Source organism: Eupeodes corollae, chromosome 3 (genome assembly GCF_945859685.1).
Source record: "Eupeodes corollae chromosome 3, idEupCoro1.1, whole genome shotgun sequence".
Classification (NCBI taxonomy): Eukaryota; Metazoa; Arthropoda; class Insecta; order Diptera; family Syrphidae; genus Eupeodes; species Eupeodes corollae.
This window is the reverse complement of record NC_079149.1, coordinates 114469964-114494294: the sequence shown is the minus strand read 5'-3', so window position 1 is coordinate 114494294 and position 24331 is coordinate 114469964. Positions and strand designations below refer to the sequence as shown.

The window sequence follows — 24331 nt, the reverse complement described above, 5'->3', positions numbered from 1 at the left end:
TCTTTTAAAGAATCAAAATCAAAGTATTTTTGTAGATGATAAAGCGTGAGAAAAAAAAATCGTTTACATGCATCGAACTTTTGGATCTAATCGGATAGCAAAATATGGTTGATAGATAAGAATGAGATGCGTCAAAGTGAAATGGGACCTCAATCAAAGTCTAGAGTCTAGTTAAATATATGGAATCGAACATTAGAAGTTCATTATTCGATTGAATCAAATAATAAAGCAATCGACTGAGCTTCTAATAAGTATGGAATTATCCCTTACAGGTTGTATCTTTTCTTAAAGAATATTTTATTTAATATTCATGTTTACAATTGCAGTTTCGATTGATAAACTTAATAAAAGCAAAAAGCTTAATTCTAAATAATGTTTCAAAATATTTCAACCAATTTTAGTAACTTATTATGTCGAAAAGGTGTTAATTTTAAGCGATTTTACGCTTAGAACAGACAAATATCAGGTCTTTCAATATTGTCAGTTTATTCTGAAAATATATTCCAATATCAAAATGCATTTCGATGAAAAATTGGAAGATTTTGTCTAAAAAATCAAATGGGGTGGCGCAACAGCCCGTTGTGAACCAGGGCCTAGTGACTTACAACTCTCAACCATTCCTGTGTGCGAGTACTGTTGTCAGGAATGGAAGGGACCTACAATTTTGGGCCGAATCCGAACGGCTAGTTTGAGAAAGCACTTTTTCATGACAAGAATTACTTTTGAAGGATTTGTCAATTCCTGGCAAGAGGCAGTACCCGCGAAAATTATTTTTTTAAATTAAGGTGGCACAGGCAGGGATTGAACCCAAGACCCCTTGCATGACAGTCCAACGCACTAACCATCATGCTACGGGTGCTACGTTTTTTTTTTTTTTTGTCTAAAAAAGTGTTCTTAAATAACTACATTTGACGTGTCTGGCAATATTGTCAAACAAAATCGTAAGTTTACATAATTGTAAAATATTGAGACGCAGGGTGCAAAATTAAAGAACTTTTTGGTCCCGGTGAAGCACCTTCTCCGCTGGTTATATAATATTGTTCTACAAATGTAAGCTGTTTCCACAAGTAAGTAATGTTATAAGAATCGAAGAACCCTGACAACAATTACAAGCATTGCTGCTGTAGTCTGTAGTATCAACGAATTCAATTTTTTACAACCGACATTACACAGTATTTAGCATAAAGACTAAGGGTTCGTTAAGAAACGTCGTATCATCGCTTATTGGTTCCTTTCATTGAAATCAAACTGATTCCAAGAATACTTCTTGAAAGGCTTCTGCATTCACTGTTTTTCGCGGATTTTTGGCTAACAGAAGCCGTGTGATTGGACCTTGCCTATTCAAACGTGAGATTTTTGCAGCTGTTACATTGAATCGATTGATCTAATGTAGTGTAATAATCAATTATTTTTTATGGGTGGAAATCAAAGATATTAGTGAAGGTGATGGACTTTTATTTTCGAAAATTCTTTCCACAAAAGCTACACAAAAATTGCAGTTTTGCAAGAAAATCTACCATAGTGTGGTATTTTTCGCAGGAGTGATCGAAATTGACCACCAAGGTATTGTGATATGACACCTTTAGACTTTTTGCTTTTAAACGTGAAAAGTTATCAAATTAAGAACTTAGCGATGGAATTCGTGAAGCCATCGAGATAATACAGCCGCATATATGTGAATCGGTCAAGGAATATATCATAAAAAGGATATGGTGCTGCAAGCGTATCTTTGGGTTGCCATCCAACATTTCATTGTTAATGGCATATCCTTGCCTTAACAATCAATCAAACATTCATTGATTTCTCCTAAAAAATGCTTGTTTTTTTAATATCTAAATAAAACCACTTATTGAAAACCAATACAATTTTTTTCATTTGAACTTTATTTTGTCGAGTAAGGGTCGCCCGACGCAAGATTCAAAAGTTTTGGGGAGCTCCTATAATTTTTGCAAAAGGTGGCAATTGTCAATTCTACTTTGACATTTGCGCTAAACGTTATTATTTGTCATTTATGAAGTCATGTCTTAAGTGGCACCATAACTTAATCGGAAGGGCATGTCAAAGAAAATGTCAATTTAAGTTTAACATTTATTCTCAAAGTTAATATTTGAATTTATGTTTTTCAATTCAATAAGTCATGTCTTAAGGATTTGTTATTTGATTTTTTTAATGGGCAATAAAATGAGAACTCCCCTTAGGTCACCTATGTCTATGTCATTCATTGTCATCTAGGAAACAAATTCTATGAGCCATAAGCTTATTTTGTGAATTCGATATTTGCTTCAGAAAAATTCCCAATACGATCCACTGTCACTTAGATCCTGTTTGTTTTATCAAATCCCACCATCATGGATTTGTTTTGAATATGATCACGGCGATACAAAAATGCAGCTATTTAGAAAATTCTCAAACACACAAACTAAGTCTTTATTTTTCAAAGACATTAAACACATTCTTACACACAATAACCTACAAATATCCGGACTTGCTTAGTTGTTTGCATAAGTCCGGCAATCTATTGATTAAAAAAAAACTAGGTAATTACCCTGTAAGAAAAAATTTAAACTGGTTGATTGCTCGTTATTATTTAATTTCTCTCTAATAGATAAATTAATTAAGACAGCTTACACCAAGCACATGATAATTATATAAATTTGTATTATGTACACAAAAAAAATTATATGCATTATATTAGATTTATTTTTCCATCGTGTTTAATTGTTTAAAATCTGCAATGCATAATTTGTTGTCCTATGTTCAGATTGAAAATAAAATTCACATCATTGATTTTATAAAGTAAAACAAAAATAACAACTAATTAAATTGTAAATATTCATAAACTAATCTGGTTGCCTATGCTTTATATACGAGTATTTAGTATAAAGATTTAAAGTGCAATTTATTTTTAAGACCTTGTTTCATCAAATACGTGTGTAAAATATATTTAAATATATTATTTAAAAATGTTTACGACCGGATTTAAAGCAATAACCTGAAAGACTTTTGTTTTGTTTTACAGAAAAAAAAAAAACAATTTATACTTTTTCTTTACCAAACCAACACACAAATTAACACCTGACCGACTCACAGTTCTCATAAAATTAACATTTAAAAAATTTGAGTTTTTTTGTCATTCTATTGAATTCATAATATGATTATTTACCTGGACTCAATTGCCAACATTGACACTTTGTCGTCAAGTCATTTGTACTAGCGGCAATATATTGTGGCAGCTCGAAAAATTTCTCACATTCAGGATTGACATAGACACTGCTGCGCCGACTAAAACTATCCAAGTCTGTACGCACTGCGAGAATTTTTCCCACCATGTTTGTTCGGTATTTTGGTTAAATCTTTGCACTTAATTTTAATTTGATTTTTATTTTTCTCTATTTCACTATTTTTTCTCTTTTTTTTATAAATAAATTATAGATATATCCACTTAGAAAATTTTGGCGTGCCAAGTTGCAATTAATACGCAATTAAAAACACTCCATCATCAGAAGAGGCACAAAAATTAACCATCACTTCATAATATCACAACCATTCACTATTCTATCTATCTAAAGTAGAGTAGATTTAGATACAAATTATTTATCACAAATTTTATAATTTGGTGAATAAATTTTTTTAAATTATTGTAATAACTTCATTTTAAGAAATAAGAAAAATACATTTCAATATTTTATGTAGAAGAGAGCACGAAAAAATATAAAACAAGTTTCGCGACCACAAAATAAAATTTGTTTAACAAAGTAAAAGGAAACAAAATTAAATTTAAAAAAATCACTAACAAAGAATTTAATTTTTTTATTTATTTATAAACAGCACTAAACGTTGCCATTTATTACACTCTGCGCTTTTCTGCTGTGAAAAACATTTTTGCTTTATTTTTCGTATATTTGGTAAAGGAGGTATGTACCTTGATGATCAGTGAGAACAAGACTACAAGCCAACCACAACGAGATAAACCTATAACGAGGCCCCGCCAAGAAAACATCACAGGAAAAAAGTTTTAATTCAAATTAAAAAAAAAAAAACAGAAAAAAAAACAACAATGTTCTGATTATTTTTTGTGATATGAGAATTAAATTAGAGATACCACTTTACAAGGAAAAAATAATACCTTTTCTGGCAATGCTTTTCTATTTGTGATATCTGAGTTAGAGCTTTAAAAGACAAGTTGTATAATAATTTAATTAGAGTCATGTCTTAGGTGGCGCCCGGCGGAAGATTCAAAGCGTTTTTGGAAGCTTCTATATCTTTTGCAAGGGTCAATTCTACTCTGACATTTTTGTTAAACTTCATTATTTATGTTTTATGTAGAGTTATGTCTTAAGTGGCACCCGGCGCAAAACTCATGATTTAATTGGAAGAGCATGAAACTTTTAAATATGGCAGAAAATCTCAATTGAAGTTTGACATTCATTCCCAAACTTAATATTTGACATTTGTGTTTTTCAAATTAAGATGTCATTTTTTAAGTGGCGCCCGGAGCAAGACTTATTACTTGATTGGAAATCTTATAACTTTTAAAAATGGCGGCAAACGTTCATTCTACTTCGGCTTTGTGAAGAAAGTTATAGTTTAATAAGTGCAAGACTCGTCACTTAATTGGAGGATCATATAATTCGACTTTGACATTTGCGTTGAAAGTTATACTTTGAGATTTGTGCTATTCAATTTTAAAAGAGTCATGCATATAGTGGCGCCCAGGCAAAACTCATTATTTAATTGGAAGATCCTATAACTTATAAAAGTTTCGGAAAAGGTAAAATCTTCTTTGATATTTTTGCTGAAAGTTATTATTAAAGGACATTTGTGTTATTTTTTGCACAGGGCGCCACTTAAGAAAGGAATCTACTTTTTTTTCTTTTTCACTTAATTGGAAGATCATAAGCTTTTGTAAATGACAACAAATGCCAATTCTAGTTTGAAATTTGTTCTGATTCAATGTAAGTAGAGTCATTCGTAAAGTGGAACCTAGGCAAAACTTATCACTTAATTCGAAGATTATATAATTTTTGAATATGGCGAACAGTTTCAATTCTAGTTTAATATATGGGATAAACGTTATAGTTTGACACATTTGCGATATACACCTTAGGTATAGGTTTGCATAAAGTGCCACCCGGGGCAGAACTCATCACTTATTTGGAATATCATAAAGCTTTTGAATATGGTGAAAAATATTAATTCTAGTTTGACATTTGGAGTGGAAGTTAAAATTTGAAATTTGTATTACATATTTTACTGAGGTTTACCTCCCGTGGGACCCCAAAATTTAATAATAAGTACAAAATCACAAATATTGTACATTACTGCAAAAGTTTGACAAAAATTACAATACTTTCATTTCAAATGAACTTAATTTTAACAATTTAAAGTGGCATTACTGAAAATTCAACCCGCCTAACCACTCTATAAAAATAAAAGCTTAGCGAGAGCGAGCTTTTTCTTCTTCTTATTCTTTATCAGAACAGCTGATTGGAAATCATGATATTTGTATAGCACGCAATACAAGAAATACCTATGTTAGCTTTTCACTCAAGTTATATCTGTCAGATGCAATTTTGGTCAATTAGAAAAATACTAACTACATTCAAATGCGCTTCTAATAGATACAGAAGTTTTATTTTATATGTAAATCCAATAATAAATTGTATTAGCAGGTGTTTTATTTATTATTATTATTATTTTCTTTTTTTTTTTGAAAGAGAGTTAGGGGTGTGACATGAAACACGTTTCTAGTAGTATTGTGAAACGTTTCTTATGCTAGAGAAACGGTGTGGTTCAAATACATAGTATTTTTAAATGTTGTTGTTGTTTTGGCATGTAATGGGTTATGGTATGTTTTGTATCTAAAAATAATATTGCTCACTTTGCAGAGGTATTAACAAAAACAAGATGTTTAAGCTTTTTTTTCTTTTTGTATATGGTGTGATTTTACGACATACACACATGTTAGCTTTATGTTTATGTTTTTAATTAAAAAAAAATTATTTATTATAGACAAAATAATACGAATCATTTAACAAAAAAAATAATCGATATGATTTTTTTCGGTTGAGATTTCGTATGTTTTTTTTTTTGTTATTTTTAAACTCGGGGTTGGGGTTAAAAGATTAACACAGATTTCTTTGCGACGTTTGTTTGTGTGTGTATGTTACTGTGACAAGGACAAGTTTTGAACTCGTAAAATAATTAACACGAGATTTTTATCAAATCTTTCAGAAAGAACACAATTTATTATTGCCTTCCTGTTGAATTGTTCAAGGTTCCGAAAAAGTTGTCATTCGACACAACTTTTTTTTCATAGTATCGAAGGTACTTTTTTTTAATTCCACACTTATTTTTTCTTTGACGTTTCTTAAATCTGTTTTGTCTTTTTTTATGAAAGTTTACAACTTTGAAATATTTGTTTTCAATAAAAAAACAAATTAGGATAATGACACATTTTTCATGACATATCGACCCCAACTGCAAGTACTTTACATAAAATCTTTATATGAAGAATTTCTTAAGAAGTAACCACTTCATAGCAACAAAGCTTTTTGGTCATATACAAAATTGTATTAATTATTTTTATAAACCAAATAAAAGTTTTACTTATTTGGGGCTTTGCTTTGAAAGGACCAAAACGTCAAAACTCAAAATTAACACATTTAGTAAAAACAGTATTTTCCTACCACCCAAGTATACTGCAAAGCTCTAATTGAACGGCTTTTGATTCGCTATAAAATTGCTTAACAAAAGATTGTTTAAATTTTACAATTCACTATGAAACTTAATTTTTGTTTTATAACTAGTAAATTGCTTAATTCCTTTTATTGAAAAACAAGCATCCAAACATCTCTAATCAGTGACACGTCGTGATAATTAACAGATAAAATTAAACTTAAACAGACCTAATAATTTAAATTCCCACCATGCAATGTTCTATAGGGTTTTCCAATAACGACTAGTTGATTTTGGCAGTTCCTGACGGCCATATTGTTTTGTTTACCTTCTGTCAAAATATCTTTTTTTAATCAGTCAATAAAGATCAAAATCATCATGGCAAGGAACAGCATCGAGCAACAAGTGCAAATGATAAAATTTTAAAATCAAAATGAGTGTTCTCTAGTAGCAACAATTTGCGCGTTGTGCCCATTTTATAGGGTACATGGTTGTCCTTCTAAGTCGACTATTCAACGTTTGGTGGCAAAATTCGAGTCCACCTGCTTAGTGAACAATCAGCTTATACGCAAAAACGCCGCTGTTCATAAGTGTCCAGGATTACCTAAGGCACTCAATTCCGCGCCGTTCACAAAAACTTGGCCTGTCACAGACCACAACTTTTTGAATTTTGCGTCTTGATTTAATTCTGCATCCATACAAAATTCAACTCAATAGCAAAATAGGATATAGGAGCTTTTGGCAGTTGATTCCAATTTTGGTCGAAAACCCATTTTTGAATAATTGTGAAAGTGAATAAAGCAAAATTCCCGGATTTGGGATGACAATGCAACAACATAAAGTAACAGTTTGAGGTGGATTTGGCTGAAGTCGTCATCGATCTACAATTTTTCGAAAATGAAGCTGACAAGGTCATCATCGTCAATGGCGTTCGCTGTAGGTCGATGATCAAAAACACCTTGTGGACTGAATTGGATGCTTAGACTTGATTGGATTTAGATTCCGTAGACATATATTTTTAACAGGATGGTGCTACGTGATACACCAGTCAAGACATAATCAATATTCTGCGCGAGCTGTTTCATGACATAGTTATTTTGTGCCGAGGCCACAACCTACCACCACCATCAAATAATGATAAGACCTTATTGATATCTCATAGAAAACTTGTTTACTACAAATTTAAAATCGACCCTCCTTTAATGGAAAACTCTTTACAAAGGTAAAATCTCGTGTTCTTCATCAACCAGCTCTTTGAAGGGATTCGCTCGGAAGATGAAACATCACACTGTTCTGCACAAAGCCGAGTCTTCAAATATTTTGAAATTTTCGTCTTTCAATTGCAGCGAACGAATTATGAAAAACACACAAATCAACTCTTCGAAGTAAATTGTCAACAAATTTTGAGTACGATAATGAAAAATGTCGAATGGGATTGGAAAATTGTAAAAGTTAAAAAATGTTTTTAAATCTTGTTAAAATAAACTAAATTATTTTTAAAGCTTAAAATAGATTTAAAATTTTACTGAATCGTTTAAAATTTTCTGCCAAAATATCACCAAACATTAACTTTAATTCCTATTTTTTGTCCATGTCTGAAAAACTACGAGTATATAAAAATATAATGTTTATTAGAAATAATTATGAAGTCCGTATGGTAAAGCTCAATATTACAACATAATGAAAAACAATTTTCAAAAATCCATTAAGTTGTAAAGGATTCTAAACTCTAAGTATCTTGATTAGTAGTTCAAAATTTTTGAAAACTGTGTTTCGGTTTTTGTTTTTGAGGTTTTCTCAAATGAAATTTTTTATGAGTTAAAATTCTTTAAAATATGCACAAAAATATTTTGCATTATTCATCTATTTTACTCACAAATTCAAAAAATACATTTCTTTAAAACTACATTCATACAAATTTCCTCTTAATTTCTTTTTATTTTGTCTAAAATTATTTCGATCGAAAATAAATTTGATTTCTCTCTCTTTGAACATCAAACCCCAATAAGGTAAAGACATTTATCTATTCTATTTAAACCAATAGTGATTCCCATGCACATCATTTACATCAATTGTGATCATGTAAATCATGGTTCAACCAACCAACCAACTAACTTTTACGTAGTTCCGTGTCTAAAATTAAAGCATTTACAATAAATTCCACAAACATGACGCGGATGATACTTGCCAAAAAAAAAGAATACCTACAATGAAATATTGTTGTAGCCTACACCGACATCCGACAACAGAAAAGAAACAAACGTCATCTCTGCATTCGTTGACAAATAAAATTTAGAAATAATTTTAACTTTTTTTCTTTTGGTCTTGTTTATTTAGAATGCCGTGTTAAGGTATCATTCAACCTTAAACCAAATATTTAATCATTTCACTCTGGTAATTCGTGTTTTTGTTTTGTTTTTCTTTCCCTAATCGATCGATATTCTAAATATAAACATACCTCCTGCCTGTGTTTCTATATTTTAGGTAAATGTAGCGTGTTTTGGTCAAAGAAAATAATACACCGACCAAACGTTTACAGTTTGAGAAAAACAAACCGTCGGTTGTTGGCAGTGTCAATTCGTTATCGAATCTGCAATTAGGAAGTGTCAGCGCCATGCAAAGAGGGCCGGATTGAAAGTCATAATTACAAAATGTCTTTTCTAAAAAACTATATACCTTCGATAAAGTTATTTGAAGTTTAGGGATGTTCCGGTGAAAACCCTGCGATGATTTGCGATTCCCAACCTTTTTTCCTTTCATATTCTTTAAATTTTGACATTTCTCTAACCAAACGTCAAAAATTTGACCCATCTTTCTCAATTTCGTCTATTCTTGTTTTTCCGTCAGGAATTTAAAATATGAGATGACCAAATATCCAAGCATTATTTGAAACGAAAGCCACCAATAAAACTTGGAGCCCTTTTACTTTTCAGCAGGCCCATTGAAAGATATCCTTTTTACCATAAACATAATCCGCCACTGTTTTTTTTTCAGTAAGCAATTGAGGCAAAAATCAATTTCGGTTTTTGATAAAATTTCGTCATCACGTGAATTGCCAACCAACGTTATTCGCGTTGTTTTCGGTTCGGTTCTATACCGATGGATGAATAGTTGGGAGAAGAAACAAATTAAATAAACAAATTAACTAACCAACCGTATGGCATGGCAAAGCATGGCATGGCATCACATAGCATGGTATGGTATGACATGGCGTATGAGTATTTTTTTATTTAAATATATTTTTAGCCGTTCTGTTGTCATTTTTTTCTTAGTCGATTTTAAAAACACGTTACAGTAGCGAAAAACGTCAATCAAATTGTGCAGTTAAGTCGTACTTTGGCATTCGACCAAACTCGATCAACATTATTTATGTTCTGGGTTTTCTATCTGATTCTGATTCTTCTTCGAAAATATATAAACACAATTTTTTTCTTGACAGAGAGACAATTGAGTTCAAACTCAAGAGGATTCTTGTGTTATTGTTGTTTTTGTTTGTTAAAAACATTGTTGATGGTCTTTTTATAGAATATTTTCATTTTTGTTTTTTTTTTTTTTGGGAATTTCAAGAGAATTTAAATATCAATAATAACAAACATCCCAATTAGCGGCGAATGCACTTTTATTGCTATTTTGTGTTTTCTGTTGATGTTGATGTTTCATGTGTTTTTCCCGTAGATATTTTATTTTATTCGATAAAAATTAAAAGATACATCGTGTGCACTTTGAATTGGTAATATCTTTTATTTTGTTTTTATTTTACATCAAGAATTACACAATTACATGATTTGTTTACCATTATACACATACTTGTATTTACAAATAATTGTTTTGAAAGTTGTATTTTCTATAGAATTTCAATATGAGTATTATAAATCGCGACTCTCCTAGAAAAGGTTAATATTTCGCATTGTCATGCTATAATAATCATGTGTCATTTAAAAGGTGAAAACATCAAACTGACGATTGTGGTGAAAGGGTCAAAACTATGAATTATTTCTTCAAGATTAACAAAATTTTGTATTAGTTTTGGATTTTTAGAAAAAACAAAATAAGTTAGAAAAGTTTTAATAAAATAAAATAATAGCAACAAATCATAGGTTTGTTGGGGAATAATTAGTTTAATTGGTACCAAATTTATACTTTTTTTTTGTTGCTAATTAAAAAATAAAGCTTTCAAAAATGTTAATGTTGTCCATTCTTAATGAGAGTAAAATTGCACTTTTCCAATATGTTTTGATGGCCTTTTTAATCCAACTTCGCCATTAATTTGTCAGGTCAGGTTTTGAGATATTGTTTTTTTATAAATTCGAAAAACGTATGAATGTAAATAAGGCTTTTCGAAGCTATCTCAATTTTTAAAGTAGCTATTTTAATTATATCGGGAAGAGAAATATTGGTGCTTTGCAAAATCATCACACAGTTTTTTGTTTACGGATATTTTGAGTTTTAACTTGAAAACTCCGTTTTTAGTTTTTTTGTGTACATTTTTAAAACCTGGGGCCTGATTATGGAATTCGCGGCGAATCTTTTTGCTAGCGAGTTTGCCATTTTTCAATTATTGCTTTCGCTTTCGCATTCACCTTATTCGTTTTGAACTCCACCAATTAATGAATTAGAAGGAAATGTCATAATGTTTATTGGCGAGTTGAAATCCGACAGATTTTGTTTGGCCGATTCACAGCGAGTTTTTGAATAAATCACCGCAAATTTCACAAATTCAATTAAAACATAGTTTGTGGAAAGCTGTTAAATCACTGGAATATAAGAATTCGCCATTAAATTAGTTAGTAAGGAAATACGACGCGAGTCGAATTTGAAAGGTCGAATTGAAAACTATCCGCCACGAACCTGATAATCAGGCCCCTAATGTGATAAACAAATTTTAAGGCAAGATTCAAATTTATGACATTTTAATGCACTAAAAAAGTATTGTTTTGTTTGTTGTCTTGACAAAAAAAAATGATTTGTTTTAGACTCGTGTCATGTTTTAAAAATGAATCAGTTTTACAAATTAAAAATGCTACGTTGAAGGCTTTTTCAATGAAAGGTCTCACAATGAATAGCGCGCTTTTTAGGATTGTCATTTTTGAAGCAATAATCTTTTTGCCATTCAAACAAAAATGATGAATATTTTGCACATTAAGGGTTTCGTCAAAATCCCCTTGAGATTTAGTTTTTTTTTTGCAGGTCGAAAACAAGCTCTTTGCTAATGGTATACAATCGGCTCAAGAGCTTAAAAGAGTGTCCACAAAAATAAGCATTACTTAAAGTATTGTTCCTTTTAAAAAACATTTTAAAAACTTTGTAGAAACATTTCAGAAATGGTTTTTTAGTTTTTTTTTGCTTGGACGCTATGAAATGTTGATTTGTTTCCCATTTTTGTATATATGTTTTTTTCCGCCTCATTTTATATTAAATCCTATAACGCATTTTTTACATACGTATGTAAATGCTTGGGAAACAAATATAGATTCCAATTAGGAATGGTAAAAATATTTCCAAAATGTTTATCTGTTTTTTAAATGATTTCAAATATTTCTGAATTGTTTCAAAAATGTTACTTAGGTCCGGGCAAAACTAAAGATTAAATTTTTGATGTTATCAAGGACATACTGCCGCTTATATCATTTCCATTGACGTTTGCTCTTTACAATAAAATAAGCATCAATAGTTTTGTCTTGCAAAAATACTTGCTTTTATTAAATATCAAAATGAAACCTCATTTTGGAAAATCCTGTTTCAAGTGTCACCCATACTTTAAGAATCTATCACACAAACTCAAGGAATTAATTTACTAGTAGACTCGACAAAAAATGTTTATTATTTTTGATTTTTTTTTAAATTTTAGGTTCCAAGTCCAAAAAATATCAAATTAATTTCTTGTTAAATTTATCTTTAACTATAAAAATGTCATTTTTATGTTTGACTCAATATTTGTATATACATATGTTTGTACATACTTAAAATCTTAAAACTATAAAAATATTATTTTGAACAGCTTACGTATGTAGAGTGCAACTACCTACAACAACAAAACAAAAACACCTATCATTTTTATAATATTAATGTGAAAAGTGGTGAAATCTCCATTTTGACACCAAAATTTAATTTAAAGAAAAATGAAAAAAAAACAAATTCACCTAAAAATACTTTCTTTGCCAAAATATAACATAAATTATAATTCAAAATTATTAAAAATAAGAAAACAAAAATTATTTTATGTTACGGGGGCGTATGAGTAATATTTTGTTCTATACAAAAATAAAATTTGAGGGAAAATTATTAATGACACCAAGTTTTTTTTTTTGTTGGGGGTGGTGTTTCTTGAATATATTTTCTTTTTCTTTGTTTAATTTTTGCAAAAAGACAAAAAGAAAATGTGTTATAAGATAAAATATTGTAATAGGTAAATAAAAATATGTTCTTTTTATTTTTAATTCATGTTATTTTTTTTCTTTTTTGATTATTTATTTTTATGATTATGAGGTTTGCTAAACTTGTATGTCTATTATGTGGAAATAATTTGTTCCATTTGGGTTATTTTTGAAATTATAATATTTTTAAAATTAATGTGACATTGTGAACTACCAAATCGGTCTTATTCATAATATTTAAATTTTGATTTGTTTATAACGTTTCCCTTTCTTAAAATAACCACAAGTTAAAAGACACCATAATATGAAAACTTCTCAAAAGTTTACTTACTCTTGTGAGCATCAGAATTCTTATTTTTCATTTATTTAGATCCAAATACATAATTACAATAAAACTTACATATATATTCTTTTAAATTTATATTTCCCTGTTGACACTTGATTTGTTTAAATATTTGTCTTGTATTTACGTGTTTTTTCTTTCTTTCTTTTTTTCAGGGCGTTTTAAGAGTATTTAAAATGCAAATTTAAAAATAAAAACAAGAAGCTTTGTTTTTATTTACATTTTAATACAACAAGAGGGAAAAATTCATGCGTCATAAGGAAAAAAAAGAAAAGCTTTTTATTCCGAAGAATTTCTGATGGTTGAACTTTGATTTTATTTTTTTAGTGGAATCGAATTGAAAAACAAATAACCAACAACAGCAACAAAAAAAAAAACAAATCAAAAGAATTAATTTAAAAAATGTGTATAGATCATCACGTAGGTCATATTTAATGAGAAAATATAAAATCTAGTATATATTTTATTTGGTCAAAAGAACATATTTTCAAAAATTATATTTTAAGATGAAAATTAAATTTCAAAATAATAATGCAAAATCATCATGATTTTTAAATGACAAGGTCATTTTTATTCTTTTTTATTTAAATATTTGAAAAACACGATGTATTGGAAAATACAATGAGTTTTATTTTGTGTCTTGTTCTTTTTATTTTCGTTACCCAGTTCAAGGTCACACAGATTTTACTAAATATTTTAAAAATAAAAAGATACTATAATTTGTGGGGAATTCCTTCGTATGGATTTTTATAAATTAATATAGTGAACATTATTACTTTTTGTTTGCCCTTGTTTCTATAAAAATGACGTCTGCCATGTTTAACCGTCTTGATATTGACAGAATAATTTTGTAAATATTTAAATAATACCGAGTTTTTTTTTATTTGTTATGAATGTTTATCATATGGTTCCTTTGAATGTAGTTGTCTCAAGGAAATAATAATTGTTAATAAATCAGATTTTTAATTATTATTTTATGAACAACTAAGCTTGCCATAAAACGATGAGTACTTTTTTTCTATATTTGCATATCATGTTTAAGTATTCTTGTTGTTTACAAGAAGCAGTGATTAACAAATAAAATTAAATTTGGATGACTCATGAATTAAAAAAATACATAAATATATTTTTTTTATTTTCTATTATCTTTGTTATTTTGAGTGACGTTTTATTTGTTTGTTTTAATTTGGATATATAATAACGTTTTATTAGAATTGTAGCATTTACAATCCTTTTACGTCTACTAAAGGTTTTAAAATCCAGCATGAAAACTTATGGAAGTTTATTGCGTTATGAAAATCAATATAAATTCGAAAATTTGTTTCATTAAAAAAAGGGAAGTTTTAAGATTTCAAAAATTCTTTTAATGCAAAAAGCGTATTAACTTTGCGTTTGATTATTTCATTATTTATTGACAAACAAATTATTTTACACAAAGATTTTTGTTCGTTTAAATCATTTTGTCTTACATTAAAATTTTTAAGGCAAATCATTTTGGTGGTGCTTTATAAATTTTTAATACAAATAAATCTTGTCTTGAATTCATTTTTAATTCTTATAGTTTGTATTTCACTTTTTGTTATTTTAAGCTCTGAACACAGCTATGCAAAAATAAAGTCTTTAAAATTAACATAGTTTTAAAATTTTCTTTTACAGCTTCATTGACATTTTAAATAAATTTTTCTACATTTAGTCGCAAACGTACTCTCTTGTGTTAACCTACACTTTTGAAAAAAAAAACATGTTAAAATTGCATAAAAGCTGCACATATGTTCAAAAAGCAACATTTTTAAGGATTCATTTTTGGAATCATCGAATCTATTAGGTTATGTTGCACCAATTTTTAATATTTGCACTGTTCATAAGGATTCAAAAAAGGAGCATTGAAATGTTTTTCAAAAAATACAATTGGACCGTTTTTCTGCGTTAACCTAATAACAATATTTTTTATAACACAATATTAAAATTAAAATTTTTGATGATCTATAATAATTTGTCATGTTTTTAAAAATAAATTGAAACAATTTAAAAAAGTTATAAGTTTTGTGCAAACATTAAAATACCAATGTATTTTAAAAGATAAATGGTTCGAGAAGACACGGGACAAAATTTACTCGAGAACTATTAAGTCCTTGTGATAAAGAAATCCTTAGTTAACTAAGCTAAATCCACTAAAAATAGAATGAAAAAAATATAAATAAAATACAAACAGTGTATCTAATTCCCACTTGTATTTAACCGGTGTTCCTCAGGGTTCAATATTGAGACCGCATTTGTTTTTTTTGTAATTCTGTATAATTTAATTCAAATAACTTCTGTTAATATTTCATTTATTTGCTCATTTTAACTTAAGTTTCTTTCTTTCATTCACTGTTAATTAAGTACTTATATGAAAAAAGCAACCACTATAGTTAGAATAAAAAAAATGTCAGTCTTATTGACAATCTACAAGACTTAGCTGTCTTAAACTTACACATTCCTTATAGAAATTTCCTATTGAAAAATTATAAATGTATTTTCTATGGAAAACGGATTTACTCCTCAATGAATCCAGCTGATCTATCAAAACAATTTCTAGCTTTAAATGACGTAACACTAAGTCAAGTCACTTTATAGAAAAAAAATGAATATAAAGTTTCAATTTTCATTATTATGGACATGGGGGTACATTTCCATACCATGTATGCATATATATAGAATCCGATGATGTTTAAGTAATTAAATCCAGAAAAAGCAAACAACTTATGTGAGTGAGTTCAGACTTTAGAAGAAAAAAAAGTATGGAAACCAGTCACCTCTCGTTTACACTGAGAAGCTCTTGCAAAAACACCAATGAAACCAACTTAAACTGTTTTTTTTTTTTTTCTTTTTTTCCAATAATAATAATAATTATTATTTAAAAGGACAGATTTTAATTATTCAAAACGATAGAAGAAAAAAACAGCAATACAAATTATAAATTCAAAATACTATATATTCATATCACACCCTAAAAGCCCCCTCCCACTTGTGATTTTTTAATCGTCATTAGGCTTTATTATACTTTTACCCTATAATTATTGATAAAGCACCTACAACAAGTTGCGTATACGACATTGGGTTTATTTTCATTTTTGACCTAAAAACTATGGGGCAGATATTGGTCTTGAAAAAAAAAACTTGAAAATTAATTACAAAACTAAGCGACTAAGCAGTAATCATTACGATCAAATATTAAAATCCTAAAAACCTTACCTTCACCAATCTCTCGGAAAGGATGTTTTCTTTTTAAAGATAATTTTTAAGATTTTTCGGATCGTCCTTGAAAATTTGACATACATTAACACAAGTGTTTAAAATATTGATACAAGTTTTAAGGTAGGACTTTGATTTATTCCAAAAAAAAACTAAAGGAATATCTTCAACTTTAAGAGCAATTATTTCCAACACACTCTAGTTCCTTATGTATTCTTAAAAATTTAATTCAAGTTCAAAAAATAAAGTATTTTAAAGCACGAGACCACTGTAAATTGCATATTTATTCATATATGAGACCACATATTATAAACAACCAACAAGTCATAAAAATAAAAATAATTTAAAACAAAAATTAATTACACTTGCATTTGTATAATAATAATTCGTTATTATTTTTTTTTTTTTTAATTTGCATTTATCCTATATCAAATATTTGCATTCGTAATTTGTTTATCAAAAGATGTTATTGTCGTTTATCGTATCGTATTTGATCGAACGGGAAGGAACCGCACAAGGTCGACAAATAAAAAAGGAGAGTGCAAAGAGAAAGGAGAGAGGGAGGGAGTATAAGCGCAACCAATTCGTAAACATTGTACTTCTATAATAAAATGTTAGGCAATAATTTTAGAATTCGACATAAATTTTATATCTAGCGATGGATGTTATAAAAGCTATTTAGTGCACCCTGCCGCCACCAGCCGTTACCAACCGAACCGCCCGCCACCGTCAGTACCGCCACCAATGACGACCAACGACGGCGCAGACGTATTCATTCGTGTTGTTGCGTTGCGTTGTTGGTCGGTTGATTTGTTTATTATATCTTTTAACAATTAGATATGTATACTCTCGTATATTACAGTAAGTGGGTGGGATGATATAAATTATTATTAGAATTTCAAAACACGTATCAACCTATAAGTGGTTTTCTTATGAGATGAATGTACCTATAACTAGTGTTAGGTAGGTAAATATCGAAATTTATAAGACGACTATTATTTTTAGGGGTGGAAATGGGTAGGGTGGATACAGGTTGCATTTAGACTTAAAAAAATATTATTAAACTTTTGAATGCAAAAGGAATAAAATGTTCGGTAGGATTCATGTCACAATAAACAACAAAGTACACTCAGGTATGAGATTTAATTCATCGGTTTATAAGGTTGGCCACCTGGTGGTGTATTTTGATAAGATTATTTTGACAGTAATAACTGTTGTCTGTTATAAATTTTGACAAGAAGTCAATATCATACCTTCGGGAAGCAAATTAAATACATTAACGTTTGACGATGTTAAATAATATTACAAACTTATTTTCAAAGTGACTGCTAGTGCATGTTAAACTCTACATGAGTTTGTTTAAAAAGTTCGTTAGAGCCGACAACATTCATGGTACCTCGAACTAGTATGGTAAGCAAAGAAAGAAACGCGGAAACTAAATTTACCAACATCAGCTCGCCATCGATTTCAGCAGCTCCCAGAAGCATTAGCCTGAGAAGATTTCCGTAGAAAGATTTCAAATCATTCTGGTCCAATCGATTACGCAATTGAAGTCGTCTTTATGGCTTCGCAGCTTGGGTTTAGAGAGAGCTTGAATGTGGCAATGATTTTGGGTGAAAACTCGGCATTAAGACGTAAAATTGTACCATGAGGGGTTTAGAAAAATTGCACGACATCATCGAAAAGCCAATAAAACTAGTGTGTAAGTTTGGTGCTGATTATGGAGAGATGGCATCGATAGATCAATTAATGACACTTGGCACAACGTCAAGTTAAAGTTTCTTTTTTAAACTAAATTTGAAAACATGGATTTGAACGTCCTCTTGTTTATGCATGAAGTTGCACCGTTTTCAACACACAAATATTGTATGGGCAGAATTCTGAAGTCGTGTCTTAGCGTTGTGTCAATTTGCCTCTCTTGCAACTGCGATTTAACTCACTTTGGCCTCTTTTTTTTGGGGAAACCGATGTTATCCTGATAATCCGGAAATAATTTAAGCAATAAAGGACAATATCATCCAAGTTGTCTTTGAGCAAAAACCTGAATTCATTTTTATTTATTTAATTCGTTAAAATCTAACGTTAACAATATTTAAAAAAAATTCTTATAATCTAATAATATTTAATATCATAATTTATATTTATTATACAATATTGTTGAAAAACATAAGTTTAAATTGTTTACATTTTATATTATCATTTACAGATTCTAAACAAAAATGAAATTCGTTATAAATTGTTATTAACTGATTGAGAGGGCTACATACACCATAGTTTGATCTGCTAAATATTTGAATAATAGGTTGCTGTCGCCTTAAACTTGCACGACTGAAACTGAAATTTAATTTACTTAGAACTGATGGTAATGATATCGAACCATTAATAATCCCAACAATAAAACAAAATTGTAAATACTTTCTGTGGTTAGTCAAAGAAGGGAGGCTGATCAAAGCTAGTCTTTGAGAATAAGGAGGAAATAGATTTTCCCTTGCCCATGGAAGAGACCGAAGACAGAAACGCAGAAACCTTTTTTGGATCGCTTCAATTCTTGAAACATGTATTGAGTAATAAGGTGACCTACCACACAGCCGTATTCTAAAATTGGTCTAACAAACGAAATAAACAGAAGTTTAAGAACATAAGGATCCCGAAAATCACGACCGAATCTTTTAATGAATCCAAGAACCCTATTGGCTTTTTTAATTATATAACTTAAATGATCATTAAATGATAATTTGGGATCTAGAATAATACCTAAGTCAGAAAACATAGAAACTTTACATAACGGACAAGAATCAAACATATAGTCGTACAAAAACGGAATTTTTTTACGTGTAAAACTCATAGTTTTACATTTGTCAACATTTAAAACAAGTCGGTTTTTATTGCACCATTCCCTAAATATTGTTAAGTCTTCTTGTAATAATAAACAGTCAGAGGAGGATTTTATACTTTTGAAAAGCTTAATGTCATCAGCGTAAATAAGGACAGACGAGTTTTTTAAGTTTGAAACCAAGTCGTTAATAAATAAAACAAATAAAATAGGACCTAGGTGGCTGCCCTGAGGGACGCCAGAATTGACAACAAATTGAATTGAACTTTCATTACGAAACAAGACAGAATAACGACGATTTTTTAAGTATGAAGAAATCCAATTTATAAAATTGTTGTTAAATCCTAGATGGTATAATTTTAGAATTAGTGTATTGTGACATAACTTGTCAAAGGCTTTACTAAAGTCAGTAAATACGCAATCAACTTGCCCGCGTTTTTCAAATACATCTAGACAAAAGGACACGAAGTTAAATAAATTAGTTACAGTGGATTTCTTTTTGACAAAGCCATGCTGGCTATCACAAATAAGAGAACTACAATGAAAAGAAAGAACATTACTCACAATTGACTCAAATAGTTTAGGTATCACAGATAGTTTCGCAATAGTTCATTATTTCATTCTTTGGGCCTTTTTTGTGTATGGGAATAATAAATGAACTTTTCCAGATAACAGGAAAAATTGAACTTTTTAAGGATGCATTGAAGAGAACACATAACGGATATGACAAATAAGAAGCACATTTTTTTAATATATAAGATGGAACACCATCGGGGACTGGAGTAAAGCACTCATCGAGTTTTAAAATATGTTGAGCAACTGTGTCTTCACTTCATCAATATGTTCTTGAAAAATTAGAGTGATAGAACTACTATGAAGCTAGGAGAGGTAACTTATTTAGAAAAGTTGTATTCCAGTTAATATTAATATTGCTCTTACTAATAATACCATAATACATCGAACAGTTTCAACTAAGTGTTTTCTATAGCATTTTCAATGATTAACTTGTATTTGGCTCAACCTCTTTTATCAAGATATGTGTGCTAGTCCTTTTTTAAGCTTTCACTTTTATTAATGAATGCATAAAATTAGACACATTTTTCAATTTGGTTTTTGGTGCAGCGATGAAAAATGTAAGTTTTACAATAATTAATTAATTTATTCACAATTTTCCGAAATGACAGTAGAAGACAAAAAAGGCTGGTATGCGGCCCACACTGATAACTTCCCATCCTGTCTGTCGATTTGTCTTGCTTGAAAGTTTTCGTGTTCGGTTAAGAAAGTTGTTCGTTGAATTATTCTTAAAAAATTTAAATTACCAACATTAGTTTTCATTAAAAAAAATAGTTTAGTTCGAAAATCTAGTTCGTTAAATAGATTTTTAGTCATATTTCTTTAATTTTTACAAATTGGACGAATGAAATTAATTTGAGAGATATTAAGAACCGATTATCAATTTTTATCAAGTTTACGTACTGTTTCTTGTAGATTTCATTTTTTTTTTTTTTTTTTGAAAAAAACGGACTGTTGGATTTTTATAAAAATTGTCAATTTGATTTTTCTCAAAATTGTTTTGGAGATGAAATCATTCGTAAAATTTTAGGTGACACATTTTTTTGTTCAGTTTATTTGATTTATAAAAAATAAAGTTACTTAGATTTTTTTCAAAAATATGTTGGTTTGGTATCACGTTACAATATATAATATAAAATTCAAGTCTTTAGCGTCATTGGTGGGTGAAATATTTAGGGTTAACCAAAATTGTCACCTTTTTTTAAACTGCTATGGTGAAAAAAAAACACACCCACGCAATTTTCTTGAGAGACCTTTCTGCATCTTTCTGGATTACTATCTGTATGACAAAATTTATTTGAAGTCAATAACTCTTCTGGTTCTTGAGCATTGGACAACGAAAAACGTCGGGAACGTACACATGCACGCACAGACATCTTTCTAAAAAACTTTATTTCGACTTAAAGGACCTTGAAACGTCGAGAAATATCAAAATTTTCAATTTGACAAATCGGACCCATTACAATAACTTCCTATGGAAAGTTAATAAAAACTAATTGTTTCATTAATTTTGATTTCAATCGGATTGAATCACCCCTTTGAAAATTTAAGCACCAATTCGAAGTATGGAATTTTGGGAAGTCAATACTTATAGGACCTTAGAACTCCAGATCCTTCAAAAATGGCTTTTTCCTTTTTTTTAACTAAAATGATTTCATCTTTTCAATGCCCTTTCTCAGCCCAGCTAAAGTCATTTTGGAAATTGGTCCATTTACTTTTTTTTTAAAGATATGATAGGGTCAGAAATAGTCAAAACCATAGGCTATCAGTTTGGTAACTTGTTTTCTGAATACTTGGTTTTTATCAGTTCAAAAATACATCATTATTGTACAATTACAAAAATGTGATAATTTTTCCTATTTTTAATTTTAAATCGTCAAAAAAATGGAATAGGCTATGTTTAAAATTTCGGAATCCTAATTGTTTAGCAATTCCCCAAAACAGAGGGTTTACGAATAGTATAATACAACTTTGGAACACATATTTATCATTTTCATTGATAAACAACAAAATCAGTACAATTAAAATTAAAATCTAAATAAGTTATCTATCAATCACTTAAATTTATTTGTAATGTTGCTTTGTCTAATTTGGATCGAGAGGAAGATTAAAATTGCGTTCTTTATTTAACAGGACTTTGCAACACTCAGTGTTTCTTTATTTCAATGTTTTTCTTTAAAAAAAAACTTAAAATATTAACTTAAAAATACTTTTTTATTAAAAGCTTTTTTTAATGTTCAATAAGTTGGGAGTACCTGAAGACGTTGCAAAAATTCGATTTGTTTGTATAATTTGGTAGTACAACATCTCTAGAATGTCTAAGCCAGTTATTACCTTTTTATCACTTATATTTTATTACTTGGGACATACGCAAATATCTGCACTATAAGTCTATAGTTGAGAACGCTTCGTTTTTATCTGCGAGTTTTTAATAAAGTTTGCATATTGATTATGAAAACCATGCAAGTTATTGAAATGATTATTGGCACGGAGGCGCATGCCAAAATAATTTTAATAAAATTATGCTCAAGTTTATCGGAGTAACTTAAAGAACTCAACAGCCAGAATTCTATTAAACCGAAGGTTAGCAGGACAACACGCTTTGAACTGATAGGTATTAACCTTTTGTTCAAGGTTCACAGACAAATTAAGGGTACCAAAAATATGATGTTTTCGACTGCTACGTGTCGGACCATCTTACGAAAAGGTAGATTGTACTGAGCTTTAAAACCAACCTCCCTTCAATTTATTTTTTATTTTTTTTCCTTTGAATGTGATCTAAATCCTCATAAATGCTTTCAAATATATATTTAACAAATATGCTCGCAAGTTTCTTTAGCACACATTTCACAGTTATTTTTTTAATTCCTGAAAATCGGATTATTTTTGACGTGTTACTAGGTACTTCTGATTTAAGTTCGCGCACTTCAATTCGTACTTCTTTTGTAACTCAATTCTTTTCACTTAATATATTTAATTTAAGTTTTCCCAGGTTTATTGAATTTTTCAAAAGAAATGTATATATTTCTTTTTTATTTGACCACGATAAAAATTATTGTGTTGTTTTTAAGCCTAAGTTGTCAAAAATGATCTTTTTAATTGTTTAATTAAGACATTTTAAAAACAAAACTTTCTTATAGCGAAACTACAATTTTAGGAATATTTCTTTTAATGTTTTTTTTTTTGTTGGCAATGAGGATTAATATTTTATTTTATTTTTTAACCCCATACAAAGCTTCAACAATAAAAACAACACTTCAACGGCCTAGAGGTCTATCTTCAAGTTGCATTCTTATGGAATTTCCCCAAGCTTTCAATGCAAATTGATAAATACAACTTTTTGTACCAATCTGAATTTTTTATAGGCTTATGCACATATGATTTAAAGAAATGTGACTCCCATCACGTAGATGGTTTAGTTACTCTAAAGATATTATAAAACATAAGAAAAGAAATGTAAGACCTTATTTTAACCCTTTGTAAAAATTAAAAAAGCTATAAGTATACAAGACTAATTTTCTTTTAAAAGATCACAATAAAGTTGTCAATTTACGATATCTATTCGTGTAATCAAATAGCTAAATAATCATGAAATTTTTTAATTTACAATTTACAAAACACCATCTCTAGTATATCATCAATCAAATGCAACAGAGCAGCATCAGTAGTGTAATAAATTGTAAACGTTTGGCGGGGTGTCGGGAAAAAGTGGCAATAAAATAAGCAACCATCAATTAAGCGAAGCCTTTATACTCGTTCGAAATATAGACAAACGAAAAAAAAGCAACTTAAAATGTAAAAAAGTTCTAATATGACTTTGATTATGGAACCAGAAAAAAAATAACACACAGAAGGTAGAAATTATTTTTATACCACACATTAATTATCCATCAAATTGATCATGATTTTTTTTCTTTTTTTTTCAATTCAATTATTTTTCTCACATTAATAGCGCGACATAATGTTAAACGTACTGATTCAAGATATACTTTTTTTCTGTAGATATTTAAGTATCTTTCGATCTGAATATAGATGAGATACAATTAACAAATAAGAGTGTCACTGTCACGCTGTAGAAAAGTTGAAGAGATCTATAACAGATTTGATAGATACAAATTAACGCATTTTGTTCTGCGTTAATGTATCGCACGAGATCAATTTCACTTAAAGGCGATAAATTAAGAGACACTCTTTTTTTTAAACGAACGACGACAACAACGACGACGACGGGTGTGATCTTCAATGACGGCCGTTCAAATCGATACTGATTCTAATTTTCTTTCAAACTAATCTCAA

The 24331-nt window shown here is 29.3% G+C and overlaps 1 protein-coding gene across 18 annotated transcripts in view; it reads right to left on the bottom strand.

Annotated features, from left to right (window-relative positions):
• LOC129951491 (GTPase-activating protein skywalker) overlaps positions 1-24331 on the bottom strand; it is a 130642-nt gene that overhangs the window by 31860 nt on the left and 74451 nt on the right. The window contains exons 1-2 of one of the 18 annotated variants that reach the window (XM_056063663.1): positions 23885-24295; positions 3164-3563 (exon numbers count right to left, since the gene is read on the bottom strand). The exons of 9 other annotated variants lie outside the window; for them this stretch is intronic. In XM_056063663.1, the coding sequence (XP_055919638.1) occupies positions 3164-3329 (166 nt within the window). In that variant the 5' untranslated portion in view covers positions 3330-3563; positions 23885-24295. Of the gene's footprint in view, positions 1-3163; positions 3564-3794; positions 3919-23884; positions 24296-24331 lie in introns of those variants that run through there. 8 more of the 18 variants (XM_056063661.1, XM_056063662.1, XM_056063664.1 and 5 more) reach the window with 8 other exon arrangements.